This window comes from Mauremys mutica, chromosome 2, assembly GCF_020497125.1.
Source record: "Mauremys mutica isolate MM-2020 ecotype Southern chromosome 2, ASM2049712v1, whole genome shotgun sequence".
In the NCBI taxonomy this organism is placed as follows: Eukaryota; Metazoa; Chordata; order Testudines; family Geoemydidae; genus Mauremys; species Mauremys mutica.
In genome coordinates, this window is record NC_059073.1 from 71,232,025 (window position 1) to 71,259,680 (window position 27,656).

General features: G+C 38.8%; 1 protein-coding gene across 1 annotated transcript in view; it reads right to left on the reverse strand.

Annotated features, from left to right (window-relative positions):
* RP1 (RP1 axonemal microtubule associated) overlaps positions 1–27,656 on the reverse strand; it is a 200,837-nt gene that overhangs the window by 129,724 nt on the left and 43,457 nt on the right. Inside the window, exons 3-4 of the mRNA XM_045004065.1 lie at positions 18,440–19,161; positions 15,270–15,441 (exon numbers count right to left, since the gene is read on the reverse strand). Coding sequence (XP_044860000.1) covers positions 15,270–15,441; positions 18,440–19,084 — 817 coding nt within the window. The 5' untranslated portion in view covers positions 19,085–19,161. The remainder of the gene's footprint in view (positions 1–15,269; positions 15,442–18,439; positions 19,162–27,656) is intronic.

Genomic DNA, 27,656 nt, shown 5'->3' on the forward strand with positions numbered 1-27,656 from the left:
TGTCAGTTTGCACTGTTTGGATAGTTATCAAGCAGAACTCATCATCAGCATGGATGCATTTCCTCTGAAATGGTGGTTGAAGCATGAAGAGACATATGAATCTTTAGTGCATCTGGCATGTAAATATCTTGTGACGCTAGCTACAACAATGACATGTGAACACCAGTTCTCGCTTTCAGGTGACATTGTAAACAAGACACGGGCAGCATTATCTCCCGTAAATGTAAACAAACTTGTTTGTCTGAGCGATTGGCTGAACAAGAAGTAGGACTGAGTGGACTTGTAGGCTCTAAAGTTTTACATTGTTTTATTTTTGAGTGCAGTTATTTTTTGTACATAAATGTACATTTGTAAGTTCAACTTTCATGACAAAGATTGCACTACAATACTTGTATGAGGTGCATTGAAAAATACTACTTTTGGTTTTTTTACAGTGCAATTATTTGTAATAAAAAATAAATATAAAATAAGCACTGTACACTTTGTATTCCAGGTTGTAATTGAAATTAATATATTTGAAAATGTAGAAAACATCCAAAAATATTTAAATAAATGCTATTCCATTATTGTTTTAAATCGCAATTAATCACATGGTTAATTGCTATTAATTTTTTAATCGCTTGACAGCCCTAATTTATATACAGACATTACAATGTTTTCTGTATTATTTTCTATCCCATACTTCACATATTTCATTTGCTATTTGATTGCCACTTCACATTGAGTAGAATGTTCACTGAGCCATCCACAATGACTCTCCAGTTCTTTGTCAGTTATTTTACAGAGCCAAGCAATATATATGAGTAGTTCAAATTATTCCTAGCAGTCTGCTGCAACTTAGAATCATAGAACCATGGGGTTTGAAGGGTTCTAATCTAATCTTCTGCTAAGATGAAGGATTTGTTGTGTCTAAACCGTCCAGGACAGATGGCCATCCAGCCTCCTTTTGAAAATTCTAGTGAAGGAGCTTCCACGACTTTCCTAGGCAGTCTGTTCCATTGTCCTACTGTTCTTAGTTAGGAAGTTTTTTCTGACATTTAATCTAAATCTGCTATGCTGTAGTTTGAACCCATTGCCTCTTGTCCTGCCCTCTGTGACAAGAGAAAACATTTTTTCCTCCATCTTTTTATGGCAGCCTTTCAAGTATCCTGTCCTCCCTTAAGCTCCTCTTTTCTAAACTAAACATACCCAGTTCCTTCAGATTTTGCTCACATTACTTTGTTCCTTGCCTCTGGTTCCTTTCCAGTTTCTCTACATCCTTTCTGTACATTGGTGACCAAAATGGACACAGTGCTCCAGCTGAGGCCTAATCAGTGCCGAGTAGTACCATCACCTCTCTTGACTTGCATGCTATGCCTTCGTTAATGCAACCTAAAATTGCACTGCTTTTTTTGCAACAGCATCACCTTGTTGACTCATGTTGAGGTTGTGATCCACCACAACGCCCAGATCATTCTCAGCAGTGCTGCTGCCAAGCCAGTTATCCCCCATTCTATATTTGTGCATTTAGTTTTTCTTCCCTAAATGTAGCATCTTACATTTGGCTTTGTTTCATTTCATATTGATGTCTATAGGGTGACCAGACAGCAAGTATGAAAAATCAGGACAGAGTGTGGGGGGTAACACATGCCTATATAAGAAAAAGCCCCAAATATTGGGACTGTCCCTATAAAATCGGGACATCTGGTCACCCGAATAGCTCTGTTCTCCAATTTATCAAGATCGCTTTGAATTTTAGCTCTGTCCTCCAAAGTTTTTGCAACCCTCCCTAACTTTGTGTCATCTGCAAATTTGATCTGTATGCTCTCTATTCCTACATCCAGGTCCTTATTAAAGATGTTAATAAAACCGGCCCCAGAACAGATTCCTGTGGAACCACACTTGAGACCTTCTTCCAATTTGACATCATTTCATTAATTGTAACTCTTTGTTTGTGGTTATTTAACCAATTATGTATCCACTTAATAGTAGTTCTACCAAGCCCATATTTCTCCAGCTTACTTATGAGAATGTCATGGGAAACTATGTGAAAAGCCTTGCTGAAGTCCATGTACATTATGTCCACCGCATTCCCCTATCCACCAGTTCCCTTGTCAAAGAAGGAAATCAAGCTGGTTTGGTATGATTTATTCTTCGTAAATCCATGTTGGCTACTTGTGATCACCCCTTCATCCTCCAGGTATTTGCAAATTAAATGTTTTCGTCATTGTCCTAATATCTTCCCAGGTATCGAGGTCAAACTGATTGGACTATAGTTCCCCAGCTCCTCTTTTTTTCCCTTTTTTTAAAGATGGGCACTACGTTAGCCCTTCTCCAGTCTTCTGGGACCTCTCCTGTCATCCATGAGTTTGCAAATATTATTGCCAGTGGCTCCAAGAATTCTTCAGCTAATTCTTTCAGCATCTTGGGGTGAATAGCATCAGGTCCAGATGACTTCAATTCATTCAAGTTAGTCAGAAGATCTCTGATGTGTTCTTTACTTATCCTGATCTACATCCCTTCCCATTTATTGTCTATAATAACTTCACTAGTGGTCCAGTCATGGTATTTTTTGTGTGAAGACTGAAGCAAAGTAGGCACTGAGCAGCGCTGTCTTCTTATCATCTTCCATTACCAGCTGACCTTCTCCATTGAGCAGCAGGCCTACACCATCCCTGATCTTTCTTTTCTTCTGATATATTTGTAGAACTCCTTCTTGTCGTCTCAAACATTTCTTTCCAGTTGTAACTCATTCCTTGCCTTGGCTTTCCTGATTTTGTCCCTACACACTCGTGCTATTCCCATGTATACTTCCTTGGTGACATGCCCCTCCTTCCATTTCCTGTATGTATCCCTTTGGGTTTTTACATAGCTAAAAAGCTCCTTGTGCAGCCACATTGGTTTTACTGGGGCTCTTCTTATCTTTCCTCTGCATCAGAGTAGCTTGATGTAGAGTCTCTAGAATTACATCTTTTAGGAACTGCCTGCCCTCTTTGACTCCTTTTCTTCCTACTAACTGGTCTCTCCAAGGGACCTTGTCTACTATTTCTCTGAGTTGGTTGAGAGCTGCCTAATATGGATCCTTGGGAACATCTCACTGTTAGCCTTTGGCCACGCTCAGAATTGTCCATTTATTCTTTCTCTTTGGGTAAAATTCTGTCCCACTGAAATCAGTGGCAAAAATCCCACTGACTTCAGTGAAGCCAAGATTTCACCCTTTATTTTCAGTCTCTTTGCCAGATTCTAATCCATGACAGAACTTTACTTCTCATCCCCTGACTACTTAGTTTTCTCAGTAATCTCTTGTGAGCAACTTTATCAAAAGCTTTTGGAAGTCCAAATAAATTAAGGTATGGGTGACTGGGTGGTGTAAATCCAGGATTTGGGATAGTACATGATGAAAGACTATATGACCATGAAAAAGTTGCTGGATTGCTTAACTCTTCATTTCCAGCCATTCTCACAGTCAGGTTTTTTGGAAGTTTTATACATAGACTTTTGCTTTTGAGTACTGGCTGGATTCCACTGAAACACTTTCAAACAACATTTTTAACAATGTTTTGTTTGTGAATTAAGATGTAAACAGCTGAAAAACATCTATACTCTTCATTAGGCAGTCCCAAAAGACTTCTGAGGAACCCAATAGAACATGGTGATTGGCAGCAGAGTTGGGGGAAAGGACAAAATAATTTGAGAGTTAGTTTGTTATTTAGTGTCTTGGATTCTTCTTAAATATATTAACCAATAGCACAATTTTTTCCAATTATTTTAATACTGATTTATTTTACAGAATACAAAGAAACTCACAGATAAATATAGCTTCAAAACAATAGAAAAATATCAAATATTTACAGAAAGATATAGCTGCCACCGGACTTTCAGAGAGTATGCACAGGCCAAATTCTCTTACTGTGACTCCTGTTCAGTAGGGCCTTCCTCCACAAGCAGTCCCACTGACTTCAGTGGGACTGCACTGGGTAAAGGTACTGTTCAACATGAGTAAGGGTATTAGAATCTGGCCTCAGGACTCCAATATTCACTATAGTTATTATGGTTTTTTTTCCAGTTTTACATTTTGAAATTACATGAAAAAGCAAAAACATTCTATAAACAGGCATCTCTATTTTTAAGAATAGAATGAAACATCCTGAAATACATTGAATTATACTCCTATCCATCTACTAGTTTATCAGATTTACAAAAGAAAAATGAGTGTGGATCATATTTACAGGACAGATCATTAGTGAAACAATAAAATGAATGGCAATTTAAAAAGAACAATACCCAGTGTTTCTTGCTAGGATTAGCTGCATTAATATATTTTAGCTTGCTCTAGTACTGGGCCAGATTTATCCTTGGTAAAGGTTGATTGAGGGCCATAGATTCAGAATGAGTACAAGAATACAATTTACAATGGTAAAAAGGTTCAGATCCACTAAGGGACTTAGGCCATGCATTGCTGGGCATCATGGCACCTTTCACAGAAATTCACTGCTATCCACAAAGCCTTATTTGCACATCTAGGCACCCTAGAATGCAATCCACAAAAGCCAGCATGCTAGGCAGGGTTCTGCCTAACCTAGACAATGGGAGATATTGACAAACCCCTCTCCTCTCTCTCTCTGAGATAGGCACTTAAGTTGGGGCTGCAAGGAGGTGCCTATATCTGCTTAGCAATCCATGAATCAGAATCAGTCTCCTGGAGTAAGGCAGCTAACCCATTTAGCTCAGTGGTTAGTGAACTTAACTGGGAGACACAAGTTCAGCTCCTGTTCAAATCCTGTTAGATGAGTTCGCTAACTACTGAGCTGTGGGATATTCTGATGTAGGGCTCCTTCAGTCTCTCCTGTTGAAGCTGTTCCACTTTGGATAAATAATGAAAGAATGATTGGAGCAGGGGGAAAGGACCCTGGTCTCCCACCTCCTAGGATGGGCACCTTAACCATGGGACAATGGAGTCGATCTCTCTGGCCCAAAGTATTTGTTCCAATGTGAGCAAATACTTAAACAGTCACACCTTCTGGGTCAGGCCCTGCATGCATGTTAGGCATTTGTGGATCGCTCTGGGGCAGGAGATTGGCACCTGGATGTTGAGCGAGGCAGCAGTGCACATCCCCTAGGCAGAAGCTTGGGCACCTACAGTGTTCAGCAGGAGTTTTGTGGATCGCAGTGGAGCCAAAGGACATAGGTACCAAAACGTGAGACTTAGGTGCCTAAGTACCTTTGTGGAGTGGGGTCAAAGTGACTGCATCTTCACTTACTATGGGCAGAGGGCTGTAAGGAGCTGGCATAGTCTCAGAAGAGGGCAGGGCTGCCTGAGAAGGAGGTGGGGCCAGGACAGCCAGGAACTCCACTAACACAGCATTTTCCCTGAAAAGTTCCTGCTGGTGAAGCCCTGTGGAACTCCATCTTGTTTCAAGGCTGTTCCCCTTTGTAAAATCCTAGTGGATAACAGAGGCAGAAGCATTGCTCCATTCCCACAGAGGCAAATCTCACCTAAGATATGGTGGTCTTAGATGATGCAGAAAAGTTTATTTTACTCACCCTGATGCCAGATCTTCTGAGTTTGGTCTTTAACAGACATAAATGGCTGGCCTTTCAGTTTTAACTTTGGTTTAAAAACCCACACACAACTACCATGACAATTATCTGTTATTTTTCATTGTAATACAACAGCTGAACAATAGTTTTCTACTTTTCATTGCAAATTAACCTCTTTATGTTATTTTGCAGTTTAGACAAAACAGTCTGCAAGATCATTCCCAGCTTTTCTCTAAAAACGTTCTAAGGTATAAGAAGTTTATCTTGGAGCGTGGGTGGATATGTAGTTATAAAACTCTTCATTCTAACAGGTACTAGTTCATTTTTTTCAGAGAAGACAGTTGGAATGTTATAGACTCTCTCTAAGCAAAAGACACAACAGCATTAATGAGGAAAACTGATTTTTTTTAAAAAGATTACATCACTCTCATAGGAGGTTAGTTACTGATTCTGCACTATTTTCTACCCAAAAAAAAAAAATTCTAGGCAATTACCTGTATTTCTTCAATGCTGTAAAAGTGTAAACATTCTAGGCCTGTGCATCACACTCAATGGGAGTTTGCTTAGGGCATGGTCCACAAGGGTGGATTATATGATTATTTTTTTCTTACAGATGTTTTCACCAATGTAATGTTATAGATGTCCCAATATCTTTATTATGTGCCTTCCTCTTCATTGCTGTTTTTATTGTACGTTACACAAGAGAGAGTTTCTTCTTCTGTAGCAAAGGCATTTTCCTCTTCCAAATTTTCAGAAGCATTACATTCAGTGTTATTTAAGATAATGTCACAGTTGTGAAACGTTTCAGAATGGCAGCCTTCTGCTGGATCTGTCAACAAGGGAGCAGATTTTTCTTCAAGAATTTGAATCAAGCTAACTCTCGAGCATTGGCATATTTTTTGCTTTGTATCGGGTAGCTTATTATTGGTACTTACTGTTATATCATTGAGTACTCGTTTGGATACATTATTTTCATGATTGCTGATCTCCTGTGCATTTATATTCATATCCTCCATCGCATACAACATCTTTAACTTGTTTTTTTGTCCTAGACCTGAGGATACAAGAATCTCAAAGCTATTTCCATTAATGAAATCTAAGGTGTTATTAGCATAAAATCTATTTAAAATATTACTGGCAATCTTATTAATACAGTTGTTCTTCAGAATCACATGATTATTTTTGTCTCTTACTAAATCTTTGCTTGGCCAGAGCAAATGTTGACATTTTTTGGTAATTAAATGTAGGCCAAATTGGTTCTCAATGTCAGATGCTTTTCGGTAGGCATATCCTCTGTCTTCCTCATTAACTGGTTTTATGATGGCCATCAGTATTGGACAATGTTGTCCACAAATAGCATGAAGCTTATCCAGAGAATCTTGTTCCTCCAGAGCTCCCCTGTTGGTATTACTGTCATTAGTTGGTTGAGTTTGTACAGGTTCATCATTTAAAGGCTCTTCCAGAGGATGCACCTTATTGTCAGGTAATCTAAATTCCACAGATGTAAAGGCTGGATAATTGGTTTTAGTCTCTGTACAAAGATTCGTGGAAGCGGTGCATACCGTGCATGACAAATTGTTGTTTTCTTTCTTTATTGCATGAAGAAAAGGGGTGTCATCCCTGAAGGTAGGTTTGCTTTTCAGACTCAAATCAAGAAAAGGTTCTGAATCACTATTATGAGGCATAATGAAGTAGTGGCATCCACTTTCAGAGGGTTTAGCCATGTCTTCAGGTTCTGAAGAAGATATTGCATTGTGTGGTGGATACTGATTCAGATTCGCGAAGTGGGAGTATGGAACATCATCACTATTGTTGTCAAACGTTGTGTCTGCTGAAGTTGTGTCCAAATTGCCATACATTCCAGTCTTTTCAGGTGGTGATCTTCTCACCAAATGATTTTCTTTAAGAAGCCACTTGCCTTTATCAATCAATATTCCTCCATCTTCATCAGCAGGTACACTACACTGACAATATTGCTTTGTGCATGGCACTGAGCAGTTATCACTGTAGTGCGCCTTATCTCCATTAAGACTGAACTGTGGTGCTGGTGAAGAAAAATTCTCTCCTCTCCATGTATTGTTGTCTTTGTTTATTTCTTCCAGACTTTCGTGTGATATAAGTGAAGACCTTGACATTTTCTCAACAAGGCAAGAATTATGTTCCTGACAAAGGGAAGAGGTATTTTTCATAATTGTACATTGGGATTCTTCAGAGTCCTTTTGAAGAATTTTAGACATATACGGAAGTACAGTGTGAAGGGTAGGCTTAAAGGAGGTTTCTGCTTTACCATAAAGCTGTTCAATAGTTCTTTTAACATAACCAGTATTATACTGTTTTTCATACATTGCTTCCTCCCCACTTTCATTGGTGAAGTCACTGGATGCTCGATAATTGTAATCACTGTCATCAGTATCTGGTCTATAATCTGACCAGTCAGAAGTAGCAGGGCTTTTAAAGCATTTTTTTAATTCAAAAGAAGGATTTGAATGCGTTCCATTCTCCAGTTCTTTTACTATGAGTTTTACTTGCAATTTCTGTTCCACTTCAGTTATGTCCAATTCTGTAATTTGCTTAGACTCATAACTAAAAGATAACGGTGATGGTGTAGATAATCTCTCAGGGGTTTCTTCACAAGTCCCATTTTCTTTCTTTTCTTCTTGTACAGAGTCTTCCTCACAGTCACATTCTGTAGAGGTTTCCGCAACTAATTTATAGTGCTCATTTGGTTTTTCTGTGCCATCTTGCTCTCCTGCGTTTTTATTGTTGCCAAGATGCATAATGTCTTTTTTATCTTCTACCTCCGAAATTTCTCCATCTAAAATATTATCTTTATCATTAGAAGTTATACTGTGAACAGTTGAGTTAGGCTCTTCTGAAGTCCCTGATTCTTCATTATTGAATGATGTATCTGTGGCTTTATCCTGCGATTCTTGTAATGAACTGTCAGCCTCTTCTTCATTTTCTTCAGCTAGTTCTACATTTGAAGTAAGACTACAATTATTTGAATTAGCATTCGCATATTTTCTATCTGACAATATTTTGTGAACATTCAAGTCGTTTAGATCTGAAGTCTCTGCTGATGTATTGGGATCTTTCTGTATATCAGAGCATTCAAATTCTTCAATCAGCTCTTGTACATCAGCATTTTCCTCAGAATTTGTACTGTCCTTTGGAATGCAGATCTTATTTGGGTTTTCACTTTCATGAAAGTTTGGCACGTTCTGAATTTCAACTACGAAAGGATTTTCATGACAATGTGCACAGTCCTGCGTTTCTATTCTGCTCCCAGAGTGTAATACATTATTTGATGTCGATTCTTGCAAATTTGAGACAGCATCCTTCAAGTCCTCAGCTTCTTCTGTGACTGCAATTTGTTTTAGAAATTGTAACAGTGAAAATATTTCAGAACAGCTACAGGTAGTTTTTAGCATATCACCTTTGCACATGCCATTCAAACTCTCTTTTAGATTCAGTACAAGTAGCCAAGCTAAGAGGAGATGGGGGGAAGATTCAAGTAATGAAGGAGAAGAAAAATCTGTAGGTCCACATGATTTTTCTGTACATCTAGTATGAGCCTTTTGAATGCCGAGCATAGTTGATTGTAGTTGCTGTAGCAACATACCAGACACGCAATCCTTTTGAGCATCAGTTTCAGTCTTCCTGAAAATTTTGGAATCAACTTGAACAGCAACCTCAGCACTTATGCTCTGATTTGGACTTATATCTTGAGTATTCATATCTGATTGCAACTTCTTTTTATCATTTTCATGCATTTCATTAAACACATGTAGCTTAGTATCATGTTGGAAATCTGACTGTAGTAAATATTTGACCTCTTTCATTATAGTTGTATCAGCACAGGTCAAAGAGCCAATTTGTCTTCCATATAACCATTTGGCTGATTCTTCTATAGCTCCCATTTCACTGAGAGGTTCCATTGGCTTTTTTAGTAGATGTTGTTCAATCAGATTGGGTTTTCCAGTTATGTGCACTTTATTTGCTATAACCTTAGTTTCTTTATCTGAGAGAGTTTTGATATTTTCCATAGGAGAATGACAAAGTTTAGTATTTGCTACATTCCCTTCCTTTTTATTTATGGGAGCTAATTTGTTTGGAGGCAAAACAGCATTTGGAAATGCGTTTTGCAGCCAGTTTTGGACATAGCTTTCGAGTGAATACTCAGCAATCTCATCTGGAAAATCCTCTTGTTTCAGAGCATCCAGTGCATTACCGCCATCTGACATATGCATTTTACTTTCAGTTGTACTTAGATTCTTCTTCTTTTTTTGTTTTTTCTCTTTCTTTGAAGATTTGAATGAACTGTCAGAAATAACATTGTCCTTTTCTCTTTCTAGGTTATTACCATTAGCTATTTCTGACAATGGCTTTGATGTCATTAAAGAATTGTGTGTCTGTTTTATAGAATTAGTGCAGTGAAATATGCCTTCTTTTTCAGTACCTGGTGTATTTTGGCTGTGTTCAGTTTCACTTTTTGAATCAGCTTTTTCCTCTATGAGGCTATCTTCACATTTTGCAGATCGTGGCAAACTAATTTTTTTGGCTGATCTGGATTTTACATTGGTCAGTTGTCTATTAGCTTTTGTTTTCTTACTAAATGATAACTCATTTTTTTGGAGCTCCACAGAAACCTGGGAACATAACTCATTTTCAGGACATAAGTTTTTGTTTGAATTGATAGATCCATCACCATTTCCGACATGAAATGCCATTGCTCTTTTCTGACATGTTTCAGAATAAGTATCTCTAATTTGCATTGTAGATTTCTGCACACTTTCGCTTGTGATGCACATATCATGAGACATTTCCTCACTCTTAAAAGTTCCTTCCTCTGCAGTCTCTTTATATTGCTGATTTTGGTGCAAATGTACACCTTGTTCCAGATAATGAGATGGTGATTTTCTCTTTTTCTTCTTCTTCTTTTTGCTCTTAGACGATGCAAGTTGGCTTTTGTCAGTGGAATGGGTTGTATCACATTCGGTGCTGCTGTGGAATTGTTTCTCACTCTCAGCAGTGGTAGGAGAGGATCCTGTTGTAAAGTTGATAGTCTCAGGAATAGCATTAGTACATGCTGACATTGTCATCTTTGTTTGTTTGTTTCCAGTACAGGTTGAGTGAATGGATCCTTGAGAAGAAAGTAATAAATCAGATGGGTTACATAGTCTGTCTTCACTTTTTGATTGAGACAATTCTGAGCACCTGATGAAAGAACTCAGTGATCTTTTTATTTCTTTAATTCCACACTGGTCATGAAGAGAGTTGATGGTGTCTGCTGAAAGAGGTCTATCTGCCCGGTAAATTGTTGAGGAAGGTATGAAGCCACTGATATTAGCTTTGCAGCTTGATAGTAAACTATCATACATGCCTTCCTCCACAACTGATTCCTCCAAAATGTTCTGTAACAATCCATCTTCATCAGGCATATCTAATGTCTTTGTATTTGTAGTTTCTTTTAAACCATGACTTTTATGGCTTAATTTAATCAGAGTTTCTTCTTTTTTCTTTTCTAAAGAAAGCTTTAATAAATCATTGTTGCTTATTTCACTAAGCTTCGAATGATTAGTACTTGATGTTTTACTGCTGGAATGAGTGACCATGCAATACTCAGATTTGCTTTCCCCATCTTCTATTTCCTCACTGTAGGAAAACTGTCCTATCATTTTTTCCTGAACCTTTTTGTCAGATATTACAGTGACACTTTCAACTAATGCTTTCTTTTGTCTCACTCTTCTTGGCCCAGGTGTAGGAGGCCTATGAAAATGAGGTTTGACTTTATCCTCTGATACATTGCATACATTCATGTTTGCAGAAGAGTTCTGCCAGATTTTATAATCAGAAGTGCTTAAATCAGATTCTGATTCTTTACTTGTTGCTTCTGTGTTAATCTGCTGCAGTGAGTCACTCTCATCATTATTGTAGTTCTCCAAGACTGGAGCCTCTGTAGGTTTTATATATGCTGAAATATTTAAATCAGATGAATGATCCTCTGCACCTACTGCAGAATTGCAAATCTTGATATTTTTATCAGCAGAAACACCAACACGACTGACAGTGGTTGTCCATTTTATGGTTTCTTCCTCTTTTATCCTGAATCGAACTTTCATCTCTACTGTCATACTGCCATCTTGATTAACATGAACAGATTTCTCAATGTCATCTTCAGAGCGCACCATTGATAAATCTTCACCAGCATGTGAATGATTTTCTGCTAAGCCCATGTAATTGTCAGGAATGCAAGACGAATCTGAGTTATCATTGCTGTAACCTTTATCAGAAGAAACTGAGTAAATTTGAGCTCCTGAGGGCATTTGTGTACTCACTTTCAACATTTATATTGAAAGCACACAAATTCACAATATTAGATGGAAAGTATAGAAGATAATCATCATGCATAAGAATCCAGACGGAAAGACAGCAGGCAGGCAGCAAAGAAAGGAGACAGAAAAAAGGAAAAAAACAAAGTATGATTAGTACCCAATGAAAGGTTTTGGGAATTTTTTTTTGTGAGCATTGGGATTGAATAAATTATTGTAACAAAGAAAAACTATTACAGTAAGGTGTCTGTTTTCTCTAACTCATTTCCAAGCACTTGTCAAAAAGAAGAGACTGAACTTTCCTGCTGGTGCAATTTTCTTTATTTTGTTTTGCAACATGACCCTTCTAACACCAGTGTTACAATCTTTACGGTCCTAAGCCTGTGAAGTGCCAAATGCATCCAGTTCCATCAACTTGGTCATTGAATGTGTTTTCCCACCCTGCAGGAGGCACACAGGACCTCAGAGGATTAGGCCCCAAGATATTAAGCATGGAACCTGCTTTTTCCTTTACTACTTCTTGATGATTTAATAGCAATTAATGGATCCAAATGCACATGCAGTACATAACAACCTGAACGTTAATGAGTGCTACAACATGTCAATCAAGAGTAAATCTCTCTGGAATTGATTTTACACCCTTCACTTATATGACTAGTTCTTAGTTATCTGAATAGTCCCATGGACTACTCGTGTATGTAAACATTGTAGAATTGGGCCATTAGCATGTACTTCTATATATGTTTACATTTAAATTTTTAACCAGACATTTATAATAAGATTTTTACATCATGCATTTTAATTTACATCATGCAGTTATAATGTGCATATATGCTACAGTTCTCTAGGACCTGGTCAAAAGACCACTGAAGGCAATGAGAATATTCATATTGACTTCAATGGGCATAAAATTAGGCTTCTAATATGTTTGTCTGCACACAGTGAAGTATTTCTAAAATGTGTTTGTATTACTTTGTAATAACTTGACACTGTCACAGGGTGCTGGAACAATTTGTATAGTGGGGGTGTTGAAAGTAATTGAACCATACTATAAACCCCACATATAATGGAAACCACTTCAAGCCAGGGTTACTGTTACATACACACACACTATTTCAGATTTGTTGCCTCTTTCAAGTTTCCACTGTAGAGGCTTTTCCAGGAACTGAATGAGAAATTATGGTAAATTCAGTCTGGCTCTCATTCCAGAGACCAGACCTTTCACTTCTGTAAATAAAAATCTCAACTTCACTCGCCTCTGGAAATGGAATGAAAACAACAGAAGTCCCCCAAAACTCTGAACTTTACACTCATATAACCTCATATAACCTGATGATGTCTCCGACATAGGGCAGTTTGAATTTTTAAAGTAAAATACATAAAGAGTTATTCCTCTTGCTTTAACTGCATTTGCCCAATATTAGCTGATGAAACTTTCCAGATCTGTCAGCTACTTCCATATTCTAACGCTGCCAACTTGGCCATGATTATAGGCAAAATTTAGATGGAAGAGAAAAACTTATTGACAACTTTGATTTTTGTAGTCATTTCATTTGCCTCAGAATGTCCCTACTTGTTCTCTTAACTCATCAGCTATCCTGTACACATAGCCCTGGTGACGACATATGGGGCAAGAGACATCAGGGTGGGCTACAGGGTGGAAGTTGGGAAAAACTAAAGAGAGTGGACTTGGGGACATGAGATATTCAGCAGGGGCACTGGGCAGGGATGTATGAATGGGAGCGTAGTGTCTCTGTGCAGAGGCATTGGCAGTTGATGCTGCCTCGGCTCCTCAGCACAGCAAGGCAGGAGCACCATGGAAAATTAGCAGAGAAAATGAGCTCCTCCAGCACTGTTGCCTTGGTTCTCCAGCACTTCAGGAAGCTTTACAGTGCTGGTGTCTTGGTGAGCAGCAGAGGCAGCAGTGTCAGGAAGCCCTAGACGAGCTAATGCCTTGCCACAGAAGTACTGTGTTCCCCCACACATCTTAGGCTCTCCAGAAAGACCTGATCTCCCCCCAAAAAATTCTCTTCCTCAAAATCACCTCATGCCTGATCACCTGTTGGCTTCCCCAACATCCTCACTCTCTCTTTCCTCAGCTCATCAGGCACCCCGTGTAACAGCTCCATGAGGAGCCAAGGGGAAATCACCTATTCACATAACTTTACCCAAACACTACTGAAAAACATGTCACAGCCATAAGGATGTGAGGAAGTATGGTGCCCTGTTGTGGGCATGAGTTGAGAGTCAGGAGGTTCAACTTTCAAGTCCCCAATCTACCCCAGACTTCTTGTGTGATCTTGAGCAAGTTTTTAAGGCCTACGTTTTTAAAAGTGACTCGGGATCATGTGTGTCTAAATTAAGAAATCTTAAAAGGTCCTGAAATACAGAGTGGGTGGTGGCACTTTCTAAAATTCAGGCCCGTAAGGTGTCTCAAGTTGGGCACCCAAAAACTGAGGCATCCAAAAATCATTAATCACTTTTATAAATGTAACCCTTAGTCTCTCTATGAGAGTTTCCTGTCTGTACAATGGGGATGTTAGTACTTCTCTACCTCTCTTGAGTGTTGTGTGGATGGATACATCGAATGCTATGGTAGCAGAACCATATAAGCACTTTAGATAGACAAATAGTCAGTGTACCTCACTTACACAAATGAATACAATGTACACTGTAACTTTATGAAAGTCACACCATGCCTATTTTAAATGAACACATGAACATATTGCCAATAAACAGAGTTAAGGCTACATATTGACTGTTCAGGATGAGGGGGGAGATACATGTGGGCACAGAGTGGTGGAAAGGAACTAGCTGAAGTTGAAATGTGTGGAGGGCACCTGGATACTGAATAACTTAACTGCTTATTTCCTTGCTTTTCCCAGTTTGCTTTAGTTAGGTATGGGCACATATGAAATTAAGGATATGACAAAATATCCCCATTCATTTACTGAGCTAATATCTGAACACTGCATGATAATACATTTGCTCTGCTGTAATACCATCAGAAAGTTCAGCTAGAAGGGATACATACATTTGTCCTCTGTATCAAACTGTGTGCTTTCTTTTACCCTTGCTGTAGTATGCACAAAGCATGATGTGGATAGATTAGCAACGATCAGCCCATTTTAAAATATGCTTTGATAGGTTCACATACAAGTCCAAATAATTCTGTTTGAAAGGAAATATGTAAGCCAGCTGAATTTTTAACAGAAACTTGAATTCCAAAATGAAAATTAATGCTTTGATCTTTCTGATGCCTACTGAGGAATTTTGAGCAAAATAAATAGTTTTGTTTCAACTGGCCTGCTTGAATACCCTTGATCATAATCAGATTGCTATGGTTTTTTTTTTTAACATTAAAATGTGAAAGAGATAAATCACTTGAGAAAATACAAAATAATTAAAGGGACTTACTATTTCTGCTCTCTGATTTGGCATTTGCTTTGGGGTACACACGACTGGAGAGTCCCGGCAACTTAGCAGGTAGTGAATACCTGTGAGGATCATAATTCCCTGGTTTAAAAGGCTCTCTCCCAGCTGCCACAATAGCCCCAGAACACAAGATCAGAGACTGAAGGTTAGGAACCTGGGGGAAAAAACCACAACAAATCAATTTCTCTGCATCAGTAACAAACAGTAATAATACAACAGGTTTAGTCTTTCCACATAGTTTTTTCTTCACTTTCTACCCTTCTACATATATAGCATTGCAGCAGGCTATTAAAAAGGGCTGGATTTTATTCCAGAGTGGAATTTATTTCCACATGGGGTAATGCACTTGCTGTGTCTTTGTAAGTGTGTAAATATATTAGAAGATGATACGGTCAAGCAAGGTTTGGATCCAGATAAATATTTCCCTGAAGTTCAAAATTTTGGAAATGGAGTTTGGATTTATCTCAATATAGAGATGATCAACGGCCATGAAATGACTGAGTGAGAGTGTGTGTGTGTACGAGTCAGTGAAGGGAAGAATCTTCAGCCACAAAATATATTACCGGACTCTTGTATGGGTAGTCTGTGGCTGCATACTGCCAAATATACAGAATTAGTAGTGGACCTGGCTTCCTGCTCCTCCAATTACAAGGAATTTGAGCCTCATGGAATGTGCTTTGCTAGCTTGTAGGTGACATGCCCCTTTCTCTCTTTCATGTCTACTTGTGGACACCGAACACAGGAATCACATCTTCACCAGATGGAAGGTGAAAGATTCACCCTGCATGGGTGTTCAGTGGAGCTGAGTCTGATTCCCCTTTCAGTTATACCAGTGCAAACCAGAAGAAACTCCGTTGTAGTTAATGAAGTTACAACAATGTAAAACTTGTGTAAGCAAGAGGAGAATCAGGCCCATTGTTTCTGGAAGTTTTGGGGGCTAGGATTTGGTCCACACTTTATAAAATGTAAGATAACCTTATATGAGGTTTTATAGCCATAACTCGTGGGTGGCAAAGACAGATGAAGAACATAATACTGTTGAACGTTGCTTATAGCAATTTCATCCTTTGCGCATTAAAAATATAGAGAAATAGGGGAAAAAATCAAGGTTACTTAGTTTATGGCATTGTGAGCTTTCCTCAGCAATGTAGTAGCCATACAGGAAATCTGACTTTGAGTTTTGAGTATAGATACTTTTGCTCTTACATTAGCAATTACATTGTCATGGGATCACAGAAATTTAGGGTTGGAAGGGACCTCAATAGGCAGAACCAACTATACCTATATCATCCCTGACAGCTTCCAAAGATATAACCTAAATCTTCCTTGCTGCACATTAAGCTTCAAGAGACATGGAGAACAACCCTCCTTATAATAGCCTTTAACATATTTGAAGACTTATCAGGTCCCCAGTATGTCTTCTTTTTTCAAGACTAAATATGCCCACTTTCTTTTAACCTTTCCTCATGATCAGATTTCTAGACCTTTTATCATTTTTCTTGCTCTTCTCTGGACTCCCTCCAATTTGTTCACATCTTTCTTAAAGTATGGCATCCAAAACTGGGCACAATGCTCCAACTGAGGTCTCACCAGTGTCAAGTAGAGCAGGACAATTTCCTCCCATGTCTTACATATGACAATCCAGTTAATACACCCCAAAATGATATTAGCCCTTTTTACAACTGCTTCATATTGTTGGCCAATATTTGTCTGTGATCCACTATAATCCCCAGATCATTTTCAGCAGTACTATTGCATGGTCAGTTATTCCCCACTCTATATTTGTGAATTTGATTTTTCCTTCCTAAGTGTGGTACTCTGCATTTGTCTTTATTTAATTTCATCTTTTTTATTTCAGCCATATTTATCAAGGTCATTTGGAATTCTAATCCTGTCCTCCAAAGAGGTTGCAACACCTCCCATCTTGGTATGATGTTCAAATTTTATAAGCACACTCTCCACTTCATTATCCAAGTCATTAATGAAAATGTTGCCTAGTTTTGGACCCCGAACAGACACATATAGGACTCCACTAGATCCATCCACCCCGTTAGACAGCAAAGCATCAGTAAATACTCTTTAAGTTTGTTTTTTCAACCAGTTATGCACACACCTTATAGTAATTTCATCTAGACCACATTCTCCTAGTTTACTTATATGGGACTGTGTCAAAAGCCTTACTAAGATCAACATATATCACATCTACAGCTCCCCTGCCGCCCCCATCTACTAGGGCATGAACCCTGTCAAAGAAGGAAGTTAGGTTGGTCTGGCATGATTTGCTCTTGACAAAATCATGCTGGCTACCACTTATAACCTTATTATCTTCTAGGTGCTTACAAACTGATTGTTTAGTAATTTGTCCCGTATCTTCCCAGGTATTAAAGTTAGGCTAACTGGCATGTAATTCCCTGGGTCCTCTTTGTTTCCCTTTTTAAAGATAGGTACTATGTTTGCCTTTTTCCAGTCCTTTTGTACCTCATGGTTCTCCATGAGTTCTCAAAGATAATCACTAATGGTTCGAAGATCTCTTCAGCTAGTTCCTTAAGTACCCTAAGGTGAACTTAGTCAGGCCTTGACAACTTGAATACATCATTGTGAAGATGCTCACAACTCCTGTGGGATGGGTAGGTACAGGAATTTGTTCTGCTGCATTAATAGACCATCGGCTCTTAAGGGAACAGAGGTAGCGTTCTAAAGGAGCTCTGCGTAATGCATGTCCTAATTGTGGAGCCGGGCTATGGAAGGGTTACATGTGATTGGATGAGTGAGGCATGCATGAGAAAGGACTAGAAAAGCATCCTGTCCAGGAAAAGCTGTCATTAGACAACATAGAGAAGGAAGTGGTTTAAGAGAAGACTGGTGGGCTTCCATGAAAACCTAGAATTAAAATTCTCTCGCTTCAGTTACTACAGTCCCAAGATGAGTGTGCATCCTTCCTCAAAACTGACTACCTTTTTTGAAGGTCCATAAGTGTACAGAGGCAAGTCCACAAGGAAGGCAGCAGATAGCTGATGGTCAGGGCACAGGGGACCTTACACTGGTCAGAGTGCTTGCCAGCCATGTAAGCAACCAAATCATTTGATTACACTGGTAATATTATAAAAGCAAACATTGTGAAAAGCATATCTGATGCCATTGTTTATTCTCACCTTTCTGCCATCCGTAGTGTATAACTTCACAACTGGATACTGCATTAACTCACTTATGGAATCCAGAAAGGTCTCAAAGTTTTGCATGTTCTTCTTACTCAGAACTATAGTGCACCTGATTCTTATGTCACCATTTTTGAAAACAAGGAGCTTTTTAGGGGTTCTTATTTTGACAGCTCTGTCTTCCTGAACAATGCCGTCTTCTTTCTCCCTGGCTAACTGCACAACTCGGCGACGAGCACTAACTGGCCTGCTGATCTGCCAGGGCAATGGCTTCTTACTGGCCCGCTCCAAATTAATGGGCTTAATTTTCTTCTGATGGGAACAAATATAAGACTTTCCATCTTCAAGGTCCTCCAGATTGGTGATACTGTGTATCCCGCGTGGTGTACTAATATTCCTCACCCCAAATGGTATTGGGACTCTTTTGGACAAGTTATCGAGCAAGGCATCAAATGTTTTGAAAGATCGATTATTAATGACCATTTTGATCCCATTAAACTGAGGGTCTCCACTTTTATAGAAACAGATGCGTTTGGCCACAACAGGTTCAGTGACATTGAAGTGACGTGTAGACAAAGTCTGTTCACTCTCAGAGGAGTTTGGCTGAAGCATTGAATAATTCGTTGATGGCGTTTCACTCATTTTGACAGCACTCTGGAAGGATGAGGAGATGGATGTAAAAGTTTTCTCACAACTGCAGTAATAGCATAGTCCTCATTCTGAAAGATGCAAAAGGAAAATTTGTAAGAAAAATCAACAGCAGCAAATCTTGCCAAAAATCATTGACTTAAATGGGTCCAAGCTGTTATCGCGAAATTCCACAAAGACTCCAGTACTGTAGGATTAAGTTAGCATAGCTTTACTTTCAAATACTCTCAGAACTCTCCACTGTAATTTCACATCTCTTATCATTTTGGTATAACAGCATTTTCTTTAGAAAGAGGTACTTTGTCAGACTAGAATGGCAATTAGAGGTTTTCTTTTTTAAGGATGAATGTAATGACAACATTTCACACATTATGTATTAGGGAAATATTCATGAGGAGGGGAGAGTTTATGCAGAGGCATGAGCCATAATTCAGTCCAAGATAAACAAAAACCGAAAGACAATGGATTTGATTCTGATCTCAAATACATCAGTTTTACACCAGTGCGCTCCAGTGATTTCAGTGATGCTACTCCCGATTTACTACACTGTAAGTAACATCAGATTAATGTTTAGAGCATCTTTTGGTGGCTATAGTTAACAGTCCACTTCATAAATTGTGACAGATCATTTGCTTTTCTATTGTAAGCTTTGCCTTTTAGGATATATAACTCGACCATTTAAATATTTGCATTTGTGCTGAGTGAAATCTTGTTGATCTAGTGTGAAATTATTTTTTCCTAGGAGAAAAAGGCTTAAATTAGTGTAATCTTTTATAAAGACAGCCATTCCAGTGCTTTTAATTAAAATGGCAGTTTTCAGTAGCTAAAACTTTAGAATGAGCTTTAAAATTCTAGTCATCTAAGCAATATGCTATTTCTGAAAGCAATGTAAGCACGGGCCATGATCTTTAAAACAGGGACCACTCCCCCTATGCATTCTCCACATGCACCTGCTCTATTACTCAATTAATTTAGTTACAATCCTTTAATAACAGTATTTTATTTTAACAGTTGTGTTACCTGTCAGCTCTGTGTTCCTGGGGAACCAAGGCACAGTATCCAGCCTGTCTGACTCACGAAGGACACCCCTCTTTTCCCGCCCCCCGCCTCTGCTTGAACCAAAACCAATCTGAAGAAAGACTTACAAAAAGCAATGAAAAAGCAGTGGGAGACGCACCTAAACCCCTCCGGACAAGGGTGACAGGATTAAGGTAACTCCCCTAGCCTCATTTGCATCAAAAATGGAACAGGGAGGCATCTCTATTAGCATACAGAATGGAGAACAGAGATTCCAAGGCAAGAACCACACGGAACTCTGGGACCAGAAAAGCAGGGAAGCACGGCATCCTGGGGGATCTCTGCTCCAGATGTTAATGAACCTACACCTGCACACACCCAGCTCAGCAGTTATCAGACCAATTCTAGTAATAAATCCTTTATTGGTATCCAAAATATTGAAGCTGCCTAATTGTATTGTGAGCTCCCTCCAAGGAACACCGCTCATAGCCAGGAATGATCAGCTCCTATTTTCTACACTGAACAAAACAACTTTGGTATTCTCCCTTGAGCCATCAGTTTACCCATAAACAAATCTAGTGTCATCCCTTGTTTCCCCACAAAAAACCCTACCCACGGTCAAGTAAATTTTCTGATGCCTGGATCCAAAATCTGCATCAGTTGCATTGGGACTTCATCTTCTCCTGACTGATCATGCTGGGTGCTCTACCTGTCTCCAGCACTCCGGACCCTCAGATACGACCACCACCTGGGAACCCTGACCGGTTCAAGCTTCACAGAGTGGTGAGAACTGATGCACCTCTCTCTGTTTTTTTTTGTTTTTCTACTCTAGGTATAGCTTTCTAACTCTGACTTGTATGATCAGGTATAGTTTTCTAAACCTAACATTTGTAATCAAATTTAAGTTAGATTTAATACTGTAACTGTTTTGTTCGTTTGGCTCTCCTTGTATGGTTATTACCTGGCAATAAAAAACTTTTATAGTTAAGCTGGTTATTTCCCTCCCTCTTTTGTGTTTTTGGCTTCCCCATTTGCTCTGCAGCAACGGTCCTTGTACCTAAGCTAAAGATCTCTGTAGCACCTATAAATCCTGTGGAGTTTTCTCATTAAGTGGGTTACTACCAGAAGAATAATAACGTGAAAGTAGGGGTAGGGATGTGCTGAACCTGTGGCATAGGAGGGTGGCAGCTTAAAAGTGCAGCTCGACCCAGCCTGCTCAGATGTATTCTATTCCGGTGCAGTGCCCATGGCATATGAAGGTGGCAACTTGGAAGTGCTGCTCAACCCAGCCTGCTGAGTCCAGGGACATATAAGGGGTCAGCTTGGGAGTGCTGATTGACCCGGTCTGTTCAGACGTGCTTGTTATATCCTTGGGGCAGCCGGTGTAGGAAGCAATCACTTGAGGCCAGAGAGCAGGCAGCTAACCAAAACCTCCATTTTATTTACAGATATACAGAGAGCTCACTCAGCCGGTTGAAACCGGTTGAGCTAACCCATAATAATCTAACTCAGTTGCCATAGCAACAAAAACCATGACAACCAAATACACAACAGTGCTCTGTTTAATGTGTATGTGTGTGTTCATCTGGTTCTGGGGCTGGAGGCTGGGGAACCTAGGTTCTGCAGAATAGCTCCATTGGGAGGGAACTTGCAGAAGGGAGAAGTAGAGCTCTGTATGAAAACACAAGTGACACAAGCAATACATTGACAGAATTACAGAAATACCCCCGCCCCCTCAGAAGAGTAACCCTAATAAATGAGCATCCCCCAAAGTAATGGGCAAATAGTAACAGAACTGGTAAATGTTGCCCTGACCACAGCATACACTGGGAAAAAATGACTTATAAACTAATCAGCCTGGAGAAAAGATCTCTCTACCAAAACCAATGTCCTTTTCAAAGATACTTTTCATAAAAAGGAATATAGCACACTTGTGGACTATATGTGTGTTTTTTAAAAATTAAAATAAAATAGCCCAAATGAAACTGTATCACTTGGATGCAGATGCCAGATTTAGTACAGGAACATGCTACCTCCTTCAGCTATTAAACATTTTTCTTAATGAAACTGGGAAATGTGCCCTGTTTTAAAGAAAATAGTTCACCACCTAAAGACTTCAGCTCTGGGACTGATAAGAAAATGTTCCCACCTTTAAAGGCAGTTGAGGCTCAAGGTAAAAATCACATTTAACAAGACTGGTTTAAGATTGGGGCCTTAGTTCCCCCTGTCAATTCATGGTTTTTTTTCCCTCTCTCTTTAAATATGAAATAGACAAATTCTTTTATTTTGAAAAGTAGATGATGTGAAGGAAGAGAAGTTACTTTGCATTATATTATCTGTGCTGCAAAGGGCACACATGGCATGTTGACAAACTGAAATAACCCTAAACACTGAGTTGGAACCACGGGGACCAAGATTGATCTTGTACACTCAAATTTTCATGACGTCAACAGAAAAATGTTAACTGTTCCATTAAGGTCATACAGGACAGAATTTTTAAAGATGGGTGCCTAAAATTAGACCTCCAAATCCATATTAGGCACCTAGCTAAGTGGTCTGCTTTTCAGAGGTGCTCAGCAACTGCACTTCCCTCTGAAATCAATAAGAGATTTGGGTGCTCAGCACCTCTAAAAATCAGGCCCATTCATTAGCTGCCTAAATATAGTTTTCGGTGTTCAACAGTAGGCACCCAAGTTTCAAAATATTAGTATTCGAGTTCAAAGTAGTTGCAGGCTTCATAAAAATATGAACAGGAGAGTCTTATACAATTTTTAATTAAAATGTTCCCACTGCCTCTGCAGGCCTTGTGTTCCCATGTTTAGGGCAGCACAGGGGGGAAAAAGCAAGCTAAGGTCCTAAATGAAGGGAGGAGTGCAGCCAACTTTAGATGCTTTCCTCATGCTTGCCAATGTCCTGACACTTGGTTGCACTGTGAGTCAGGACTGGCGATGTAAGCGAGGCATAGCCATTCTACACACCATGCTTCCCTCCAAACACAGTAATTTTCTTGGGGGAAATGCTTGTGGGAGTTAATATTGCTCATGGTAGCACAAGCTCTACCACTGTGGCTTCAGGGCAAATGTGAACATGTAATGAGAGAACCAGTGACAACATGGCTCATAAGCACCCCGAATAACCCCAACACCCCACCCCACTCAACTGGCAGACAGGAGCTAAGGTTACTATTCCAGCCCATGTGGAATAACAACCTCAATAAAGGGGTGAAGACTTCACAGCAACCCCAGACCCTGGTTCCAGGTTATAGTGAGTGGCTTTACCTCCTCAATCCCTCTGCATACCACTTCCGTAGAGTATGATTACTTGGGTGGAGTGGATTTTGCCCCAATTACTTACCTATTAATACAGCTAAGAAATTAATTCAAGAGGCAGTTTTTGTTATAAGGTTTCCAAAGGCTACTCGCAACCGCTTTTAAAATACTGTATGATGTTTTGCAGTTGTCCAAAGGTTGTTTTGGAAATTTTTTGTCTGGTTAGTTATTCAGTTTTGGAAACTGATCAAGATTTTGAATAGAAATAACTTAAATTACTATTTTATACATAGATTATTGTTAGACTGGGTCTGGACACTAGAAATTTATAATCCAAAAACAACCAACCAAACAAAAAGTACACACAAGGTAATTCATAAAGACAAATGCCAATGATTAACTATTATGGAATAATTACATGCACAGAAAAGTAATTGATTAGCAGAAAATCAGGTCTTCTTTCATGAAATATAAAATTTATACAATAATTATCATATATTCCAAAGTACTTTAGAATTGAATCAGTTATTGCATTAGCACATTGTATGTGTTTTTAGTTTGCACAGGTGTTAGCAATTAAAGCTAATCAAATTAAATTTTGGACAACAACATATGGTTTCTTATGCATCTTACACAATTTCAAAAAGTGGATAATCAACATATATTGATTTATTTCTTTATTTCACATCAGAGGTCATAGTTTTATCAATACAATATCTTCATTTTAGCTTAATTTATTTAAGGGTTTTTATAGTTTAAGAATTTTCCTTGAGAATTCTTACATAACAGTTGCTTTTACACAACCAAAAATGTCTGTTTATATCATATACATTTCCATTTTGTAACAAATGCTCCTCTGGTAGAAAACGAACTCAGATTCTTTGCTTCCACAGTCAACACCTCTTTCAATTTAAGAATTTACAGTGCTGATGCTATGCTTTAAGAGAGAGATTACATTTAAATAGTTTATCCAAAGCTAGAGAAAATTACTATTTTTCACAATAGTTAATTTCTATACTGTAGCATTTCATTACACTCACCCACAGTCGCATCCTATGTAAATAAAAGGATAATCATCTTGTTTTCAGAGATTTACATTATTGTAGGTGCAATTGACCATGCTACATGAAATGAACATCTTCAGTCTTATTCTAAGGAAGCCCAGCTACAAAAACATCACAATCAATTTGCTTAATCTGGGCTAAAGTTAATCCATGACTGAGTTTGCCTTAGGTAGCTATTGTTCAAAGCAGAGAACCCAGCATTTCACTCAGCAAGCCCACATTATTTTTTTGCATTCCCTTTACCGTTGTAATATTTATTTCTAATGTGAATTTTTGTAATTAAATCCTTTTCCCTTGCAATGCTGTTACAGAATCAGAAGTTAAAGATGGAAAAATCTCTTAGGCAATTCAATCCATCTCCAGGCCAGTGTTGTCCTCCAAAGTACATTTTCTAGTGCTTTTAGCTTTAAATGTCCCCAGAAATGCAGATTCTATCACTTACCTTGGGAGACCATTCCACACTCTTACAGATCTCAGTGTATGGAAGTTTTTCCTGACATTCATTCTCTCTCTTAATAGTGTACAGTCGTCAACTGACCAAACCTCCTTCTGTTTGTGCGTAAGGACAACTGGACTGAATGTTTATAATCTGGTTACTTATCATTTAGTCATTGTACAGTAAATAATTCTATGGTCTTCCTCCCCAGAGCATTCTTCCTTCATGAACACTTTCCAGACCAGTACAGACTGCCATGCCATGAAGAGTTCTAATGTTCCAGAATGGACATTGAAACAAGCATTATAAAACTGAGAGAAACTGTATTTTCTTTCTGCAGCCAGAGAAGATTATGTCGTGCTGTGGCTTCATTATTCCATGGATTGATTTTTTTTCTTAAGAAACTACTGTGCCCCCAGATGGTAACTGTTCCATCTAATTACTACCAAAGGTATAATCTGATTTGAAGCTTCTTTACTTAATCGGGACTACAGCAAGATTTCCATACTAGCTCGGTAGGGTAGCTACAAGAAAGGCTGCTCAGCAGATAGCACTATTACATATCATAATGATTTTTTCTGAATGGCATTTACTTCCTATGCTGTGAATTCAGTGTTTAAACAAGTATTAAATACTGCTTCAGACTTACTTATCCCGCCTTCTACAATATATACCCACAAACATGATACGATTACATTGCACAGACTCTTTTTTGGCTATAAATACTCATTTCTTAGCTTAAACAGCTTACTAAAATAATCATTGAAGTCTCAAATAGATGTCAACTTGTGTAATTGTACTGCTCCCCTTCCAGGCAACATTCTGTTATTTATATTTGGCTCTTTTGCCCAGTAGTTTATACTAGCTCCTGGTTTATTAAATATATTTATCAATATATAGTCAACATGTGAGCATTCATAAGTAGTAAATAATCTTCAGATGGCTCTAAATTGAAGGACAGACTTGAAAATTTTGATAGAGTTCACTTCCTTTTAAGTATCTGACTTAAAATCTAGACTTCCACTGAACAATGCACTTTTGATGATGATCACTTCAGCCACCAAGCTGCATCTGTGCATCACTGGAATCACTCAACAGATTACACTCCTGTGCCTCTGGTGAAGATAAACAAGCATCATTGATTGACACCATAGATGCACCTTCATTTGGCAAGACCTTAAAAGACTCACAAAGCTTTCACCAAGGCAGCTGCAAGCTAAAGGATTCATTACTTCCCTCCCTGTACTACAAGTATTTAAAAAAATAATAATAATAAAAAAACAGACACAGGTTCCAGACCCACACTTCTCCAGCCTCAAGAGAGGCAGCTAGAGAAAGACTCCCATCAATGAGACCTGTTCCTGATTATACTGTACAGAATCAGAGTCCAAACTAACAAGTTATGAAGAGCCCTCACTGTCCTACAGGAATCAATTTGCACACAAATCTTTCCCACTCTACTCAGCCAAGTAGCTCCAATGACATCCACGTAACTACTCATTTAAGTAAAGTGAGTGGAATTTGGCCCTTAATGTTTGAAAAATGGATATGATTTTTGTACAATATTTGTAGAAGAATATAGAAATACGAAATTGATCCTGGAAAAATTAGACAATGTTGCAGTGATTAAACAGAGTAGTTAGAGGTGGTATTACAATTTTCTGGATCGCTATCATGCCCTCTTCTATATTTCATTGTCTTCATGCTTATCTCCAGATGCTTTCATGCCCAACAGGGCAATTTCTTCAACCTAGGCACCACATCCATATTGATCCCAAACTTTCTTCAAAGGAGCTATGATCTGGCCAAAAAAATTCATTATTAAGCTGCTACAATTTTGCCTTTACTGTTTAAAAATTCCTGCACTTTGTATTTAAAAGTCTTGTTGGGTTCTTGGTATATACAAGCATTATTGTTATTTAGCATTGATAACGCACCACAGATATGGTGATTTACCCAACACAGAGTCCATGCCCCTACATGCTTACAATCTAAGTTTAGATTAGGACATCAGGAAAAGATAAATAACAAACACAGGAAGCCATAAACACGTGGAAGGAGGAACTGCGACAAGGAAGATTGAGGTGCCCAGACACTGCAGTGATGAGAGGCAGATAGATTAGATAAATAGACAGACAGACAGGCATGTGGTTGCTTGAGTGAACAGGGTATGCATCTAGAGGGTTACACAGTGGTTTGGCTAATACAAAAAACTATATTTTTAAGGCTCCATGAAGACAGCGCCACTTTTTAAGGTTGTCCGACACTTCTCTTTATAAGACTGTATAAGTGTCAAACTTTAACCATTTAAGCTAAAATTTTCCAGGCCTCAGGCTGAATTTTTCAGAAAATTTGAGCCAAAATGATCCAGCCATTTCCAAGAACAAGGCTAGGTAAAAATACACTGCTTTACCTGTATTAAAGAATTCTGGTGACAATGCATCTGAAAAGTTCTAATGCACCCATTCTTTGGAGCAGGGACTTAAGGGAGTAGCCTTCATGTCAGGAATGCTGTTCACAGGTCTTATGAAAATATGCCCAAATTTCACCAGGTTATAAGCCTTTGAAAAATTACAGTTCACACATGATCATTAGAGATTCACTAGTGATTTTAGCAGCTACATTCCCTGAAGATTTCATACACACTGAGCATGCGGCAGCCTGGGGCTGACCAGGATGTTCCCTACTAGGCTGTGCTGGGTCTGGGTCCAGAATCCTGAAATAAGAAACGGAGCCTGTCACTCCTGTGTGCTCAATGAACCCCCGGGGGCCCAGGCAGT